At 56.7% G+C, this 7,142-nt stretch overlaps 1 protein-coding gene across 1 annotated transcript; it reads right to left on the reverse strand.

Annotated features, from left to right (window-relative positions):
- Window positions 1–303: 303 nt before the first annotated feature.
- Window positions 304–6,169, reverse strand: AQP3 (aquaporin 3 (Gill blood group)). The gene is made up of 6 exons (XM_028515424.2): window positions 5,978–6,169; window positions 2,872–2,998; window positions 2,373–2,510; window positions 1,926–2,044; window positions 1,401–1,618; window positions 304–1,315 (listed from the first exon to the last, which is right to left on the reverse strand). The coding sequence occupies exons 1-6, from the start codon at window positions 6,083–6,085 to the stop codon at window positions 1,147–1,149; spliced, it is 879 nt and encodes a 292-aa protein (XP_028371225.1). The 5' UTR covers window positions 6,086–6,169; the 3' UTR covers window positions 304–1,146.
- Between the last annotated feature and the right edge of the window lie 973 nt (window positions 6,170–7,142).

Here is a 7,142-nt window from a genome sequence, read left to right on the forward strand (position 1 = left end):
GAGAAAGTTCTTCCCTGGGCCAGGCTCAGGCCTGTCTCCCGGCATGGTGGGAGAGGGCAAGGATCGGGAAGACGATGCCGTTCCCTGTGCCCGGGCCCCCAGGAGGATGGAAGCTTGAGGGAGAGTGTGGGACCACTGAGTTCAAGCTGAGAGGGGGAGGCCTCCTGCCCCCAGGGTGCCCTGATCAAGTTGAACCCCCATCGGGGCACCCTGGGTGTGGCCAGACACCCCGAAGCTCCTTGACTGGCCCCAGGAAAACAGCAGAACAAGCAGAGAAATATTGACACCATTGGCAGTTTTACTCACACATTTTATTGGGTTTTTTTATAAAAGGTAAAAGTACATGTGTTTAGTGGAGGATTCAAAGAGTGAAGACCCTATTTAGAGTAGTCTCCAACTCCAGTCCCCAAAACTGTAACATCCGCTACATTTTTGTACAACAATAGCAAACATGAAAACTAAGACCTGGACTTCACTCCCCTCCCCCCCTCTTCATGCCTACATTATGACAGAAACATGTTATTCGGCTCCTATTTATACATGGCCAGAGTCCACACCTGGGCTCTGGCCCCCTCCCCCCAGCCGTACCCATATTCCCGTGGTATCTTCCCCAAAGCCTCCCCTAACCCCCTGCTTAGAAAACAGGGTAGACACACACGTCGTCAGAAACACAGGTATCTGGACCCTTCCCCACCGGGAGCCCCTGAAACTTGAAGGCCCCTGGCACTTGCCTCACTCACAGATGAACGCCTCGCCATCCCCCTTCCTTTAGACACCACCCCCCTGCCCATGACTAAAATCCTTTCCACATGGTCCCTTGTCCTGAACGTCTGGGAAAACACACATGCACACACTCTCACAAACACACACACTCGCACACCCACTGCCCATTTCCTCCCGTTTGGGAGACAAAGGGTTATATTGGCCCTACTCCCCGTCCCATCACATTTTAAGGGCAGTGGCCCAAAGTCCTGTTTGGACAGAGTCCGGTGGGAAATCCTAGAGGGGCTGTCCAGTGGGGTGGTGGCAGCCAAGGAGCTGCTGAGCCTGGCAAGGGATCATGAAGGGGCCTTTTAGGGAGCAGCCCCCTGCACAGTCAGTAGATGCTCCAGGAGGAGGGGCGGGGGGGGGGGGGCTCCTGCCCACTCACACCTGCTCCTTGTGCTTCATGTGGGCCAGCTTCACATTCTCCTCCTCAGTGGAAGGTGGACGCTGCTCCAGGTGGCAGCCGATCATGATCTGGTACACGACGACTCCCGCGATGGAGCCCAGGAGTGGGGAGACGATGGGCACCCACCACCAGTGGCGGCCCGTCCTGGGGGACAGAATATGTAGTTAGGGGTGGTTGGAACAAGCAGAAAGAAGGCAAGCAGGGCTGGCTAGGTGTCGGTGGCACTCACGTGAACACTTCTGAGCCCCAGCCAGCAATGGCGGTGAAGAGGCGGGGGCCGAAGTCCCGGGCAGGGTTGACAGCGTAGCCGGAGTTGAAGCCCATGGAGGTGCCGATGACCAGAACCACCAGGCCCACGGTGAAGGCCTCCAGGCCACGGGGCACGGGGTTGTTGTAGGGGTCCACGATGGCCAGCACACACACGATGAGGGAGGCCGTGCCGATGAACTGGCAAGCAGGGAGAACAGGGTGAGGGGTAGCCCGTGCCCCACCCTCTGGTCCCTCCTTTGGGACTCTTGTTGCCCTCCAGCATTCTGCTCTCCAGGACAGTGGTGCTAGAATTCGTTCAGGGATAAGGATCTCCTGGGGGACTGGTTAAATATAAAAGTTGTGGCCATTCTGACTCTGAAATAGGTGTCCCACATATCAAGAAACTCCGTTTTAGATAAGGAGTCCTGTCCCCCAGCCTGCCCATCAGCACCCACGACAGCCTGCTTCCCTCCCTGCGTTCCCCTCACATGTCCACAGCCCATACCTGGTCGAAGAAGCCATTGATCATGTCCAAGTGTCCAGAGGGATAGGTGGCAAAGATGCCAGCTGTGCCATTGGGGCCGGAGACTTCAAGCTCGTTGCCAGCAAAGGCCCAGATTGCATCTGGTGACAAATTAAACCCCAAGTGGGTGAGGACAAAGGCCTGGGCCCAGTTTCCTCTCTCGGGTTGGCCCACCCGCCCAGGATTATATGGGTAAGTAGAATTACTGCTGTTCTACTTAGGAGTCTGAGGTGGTGGAGTGGGTGGGGTAAGGGCCTGAGACGCTAATGTTGCCCGACTCGTTTATTTCCCCTCATGCCCTGCGCCTGGGGCCTGCCAGTGCATGAGTCATGAGCCCAGGGCTTGGGCAGGCCCCAGCAGTCTGTCATTGAAGGGCCTGGTGCAGGTCTCAAGTAGAAGGAGGGGCTAGTGGAGGAGGGTTATGCTTACCATAGTACAGTCCAAAAACAATCCCAGCACCCAGGAAGGCTCCCAGGGTCTGAGCCAGGGAGTAGATGGGCAGCTTGATCCAGGGCTCTCTCGCCAGGAAACACATGGCAAAGGTCACAGCAGGGTTCAAGTGGGCCCCTATGCGGACGGGAGATGGGACCTGTTAGCCAAAGCCTGCCATGGTGGGTCGGCCAGGATTCCATACCACCTTCATATTCCCCACCTCTGGCCGGGGGAGCAGGGGTGCAGGGAAGGGTTTCATGTACCAGGCGGCAGTTAGACGGCATAACAGGACAACTCTGCTAATCTCTGATTCCAAGGTGAGAGTGAAAGGTTCCAGGTATCAGGTTCCTTCTCCACTCTCCTCTTCCAGGAGCTCAGAGCTCAGGCCATGGCTATATGCCCTGTCCTTGGGAATGTCCCCCACCCCATCCCCCAGGGGAACCCCTTGTGAGAATGCTGTTGAGGGGTGATGATTAAGGGTGGGATGAGGCCTTACCAGAGACCTGGCCAGCAATGAGGATGCCCAGGGTGACGGCAAAGCCAAACGCCAGGTTGATGGTAAGGAAACCACCATGGGTGCCCCGGCTGAGCACAACCTGGGCCACGGAGCCACAGCCAAACATCTGTGTCAGGAAACAGAACAAGGCAGGGAGGGTGAGGCCCAGCCAAGACCCAGCAACTCTCACTCCAGAGGGAAAGGTGAGGCCAGCAACCTCTGCCTGCCTCCATCAGGAGGACAAAGTGCATCCTGGAACTCAGCTGAAACCTTCCTGTTGCAATTGCACCCTGAGAAGCAGATGTGCCCTCCCAGCCCCAATATCCCAACCCTAACGTAACAGGTCCCCATGTCTGCAGCTGGGACCCCAATAGATATCTGAACCAACGTCACTGATTTTCCTTGAATCTCAACAGGAGTCAGGGAGAGGGGAACAGCGTTCACCTTAGCAGTTTCTCCCCCAGCCCTTCAGGTCCAGCCCACAGAGGTAAGAAGGCTCTCACTCATTCCCCCCTTGTAGTTGCCTCCTTTTTTGCCCCAAAGAAAAACTAGATGGTTGTGGCAGTGATGAGGGACGGGGCGCAAAGAAATGGGGAGGAGACCAGAAGTTAGGTTGAATCTACTTCTCCTGAATCTGGAATGTCAAAGCCCATGGCCCTGTCCCTGCTCTTCTCAGAGCCCCTGTCAGAGCCCTCGCCCTCCTTGACCTGTCCCCGTCCCAGAGCCTCCTCTCTCTCCACTGACCCCGACCTCTCTGTCCTTAGGGGTCCAGGGTCCGGGGTTTGTACTCAGAATTGGAGATCCTAAAGGCATTGGTGAGTGGCTCTTCTCACTGGCCCTGGTCTGGGCCCCAGGGCAGTGGAAGATGGGAGATTAGTTCTAAGCTTTCTGCCAGGGATGGGGGGCACTTGACAGGATTAAGATCCCTGATGTCCTGCAAGGACAGATTGCACTGTGTGTCTATTCCCCTTGTTCAAATGTAAAAATGCTTCCTATCAGCTGTAAAGAGCTGTTGTCCTGAGCCCTGGAGTGTCCCCCAAAGTTGCTCCAGCCCTTACTCCAGTCTCCTCTTCCACCTTCCCACAATTAAAAGTTTTATATCTACCCAGCAGGCAATTTCCAAGAACCACGCTAGGGCCCCCGTCCATTCTGACAGGTCAGTGTCCTGTTGTCTTGCTATTAGGCATTTTCATTATCCTTTCTCAGAAAGACCAAGATAATGGGAAAGCCAGCAGCAGTGATGGAGGACAAAGGCGTACAGGAAACGTGAGAGGGAAGATCAGAGATTGTAACTATATAGGGGGTGGGGGAGGGGCACGCACGTGTGGGACCTGGGAACCCTGCCGGGTTTGGCAAGTCCTGGTCTCAGTTCCTTGCCTCTCTGAGCCCCAAACCTGGCTCCATCCCAGGAGGTCTTGGAGTGAGAAGCTGTCAGAGCCAGTTCCACCACCTTGGGGCTAATCTTCCTCTTCCTTACCCTTCCGTCTCCCCCATGCCCCTCCCTTACTAGGTACCCTGGAGAAAGGGGCTCCTCTTACCCACAAGCCAGCCCCACTGCTACCACTGCAGGGTCTAGGTCTCCAACCCACAGAAATCTGCAGGCAAGTCCTCACCCATCACTTGGGTCTCCCAGCCTGGCCCTTCCTCTTCAGGCTGCCCTTGAGATTCTGCTTCTCACTGACACCCAATGCCTCATACTCATCTGAGTCTGAAACTTTCCTTACTGGAGCAGCTCCCTGCTAGGCCTGCCTGCTCCTTTGTGGGGGAGGTGAACTGAGGCTTGGGAGGGGGCAGGGAGGGCCTTCTGTGAATGTGTTTCCCCTGTGCTGGCTGCTCTCCAATGGGGGACTGGATTGTAAATCAGATAAGAGAGTGGGGGATACTAGGCTATGGGGCAGGAGGATGATAAGCACCTGCCCCACTCCCTTTGGCACAGGGGAAAGAAGGGATGGGGGTCACTGGTAGGGCCATCCATCTTGTGAGGGGCCACGGATAAAGTGCCCCCTGGTTTCCTTCTCCCCTTCCTATTTCCAGGCGAATCTCAGCCCTTCTCTTACCGCAGTGCCTGCTCCACCACCACCACTCATTGGAGGTGGGCCACCCCAGCCCTGTTTGCCTCCAGTTAAGCTTCCGAGTCCACAGGGGGCTGGCAGGTCTGCATTATCTAGGGTCAGGGCTGGGGCGGGAATGGAATAATGCAACCCACCCACTAGAATGCAGCAACCAAACCCAGAAGTAACCAAGAAGAAAACAAGTGTGACCACAAAGTGGCTGAAAATCAGAGTAACTAAGACAGGAAATGGGGAGCCTGTAACTGGGGTGTGTGTCTGCCACATCCAAGAAGAGCAAACAGAGTCACGCAGGAGCGAAACTGATGTGACCAGGGAGTAACCAGGACTGGGGAGTGACCCAGGCAGAAGTGTTCCGCTCAGAGAAGCCTAGAGTCACTCAGAGTGCTTCTGCGCAGAAGCCCACAGCATCTGCCTGGGTAACTGACGAGGTCTGGGAGCCGCTCAGCAGGAGGGGCGCCACTTTAGTAGACCACTTCCTCTGTGTCTGGAGCCCAGCAGCCTTCCTGGCCTCCTATCTTCATGATCCTCCTTTCCTCTCGCGCTGCTCTTTGCACCCTCTGCCCCAACCCACGGCAAACTGTCCTCCTGTCACGGGAACTTTTGGACTTTCTGAGCCTTAATTATTCATTAGGGGCCAGAAATCAGAAGCCAAATAATCTAAAAGGGTTCCATTTGCTTCTGCCTCCCCCCAACCCCCGCTGCTTCCTGGGCTGGGACTCTGAGAACTTGGGGAGCAATGGGAGCCTTGAGAAGGGGATGGGGGTCCCACACTGCACGGGTGACCTCAGCTCCAGCCTGTGGGCTGCGTCACTAGTGGGGGGAGGTTTCAGGATCAAAGCTGTCACTGGGGAGTAACAGCCGTCACAGATGGGGTAAAAGCTGGGGGGAAGAGCACTCTGCAAGGGGTCAGGGTGGGGATCAGAGTTGGGAGAGTGGTAGGGCTGTCTTGAAAAGCAACAGCTCTCCAGCGAACGGAAGGATTGGGGAGTGTGGGGGGCGGAGACATAGGGGCTTCTCTGGGTCCCCCGACTCACCACGAGGATGAGAGTTCCCAGGCACTCCGCCAGAGCCTGGCGAAGCAGCCGGTAGCGGATGTGGACCAGCTCCCCGCAGCGGGACACCAGCGCCTTCTGTCGATCCATGTCGGGGGCAGGTAGCGGTCGGGTCCGGCGGGGCAAGACAGCGGAGCGCGGAGGGGGGTGGCGGGCGCAGCTGCAGAGTCCGGGAGCGCGGCCCGCGCCCTTTATGGGAGAGGTAGGCACTGGGCCCGCCCGCTGCCCCGCCCACTCAGCCCTGGGCCGCGCCCACGGGAGTGGGTCGCCACACCACACCTTGCCTGAGGATGTTGGTGGGGACTCTGGGTTGAGGGGAGCTAACGAGGAAGGTGGGGAAACAAGGGATATGAGGTGCCTTAGGAGTAGGATTGACCCTGGGGAGCACATAAGGGAGGATGTGTCTTGGAGGCTGAGAGCCAGTGGTGGGGCACAGCCAGGTGCAGGACACGGCTGGGGAGAATGCAGCTACCAGAAAGACCTCCTTGGCCCATGACCGTGAGCCTTCCTATCGTCCCCATTACGTTAAGGGTGAGAGGAGACATGTCAGAAAAGAAAAAGAACCTGGCCCTAGGTCTGCAGGGTGACTGGACCCAGCTTGTCCTCAGCAGGAGGCTCCAGGGCAGAGGCTGTGGGTCCCTAAGAAGAAGAGACCCTCTCAAAGACCAGGCTCAGCTGGGCACACAGAGCACATGCTGAGTTCCAGCCAGAGTTCATGGGCCGATGCTCCTTGTGCTGTGAGTACGTCATGTGTTGCCTGTTTGGACGAGCTCTGTCCACAGTTGTGTCCACACAGGACATTTGTCTTTTGTGCCTGATCACACTTGCTGGGCATTTCTCATGGCTGTGCACATCCTGTCAGATGTGGCTGGGTTAACTGAGACTGTCACACGTGTACCTGAATGCATTTTGCACATGGCTCCAGAGGCTGAACTGAAGTTGTTCTGACATGCCACGTGCCACATGCCACATGCTTGCCAGCAGAGTAAGTCCCAGCTGTTTTTAACCCTCTCCTCTCCCACTCTGGCTGAATCCCCAGCCAAGGGAGAGTCTGTCCCTTTAAGAGATTAAACTGGCTAAACTGGTGGAGTGTCAGCCCCATCTGAGGGGAGTCTTGGGGCAACCCTGCTCCCTATGCTGCATTCAA

This window comes from Phyllostomus discolor, chromosome 3 (genome assembly GCF_004126475.2).
Source record: "Phyllostomus discolor isolate MPI-MPIP mPhyDis1 chromosome 3, mPhyDis1.pri.v3, whole genome shotgun sequence".
NCBI classification, from domain to species: domain Eukaryota; kingdom Metazoa; phylum Chordata; class Mammalia; order Chiroptera; family Phyllostomidae; genus Phyllostomus; species Phyllostomus discolor.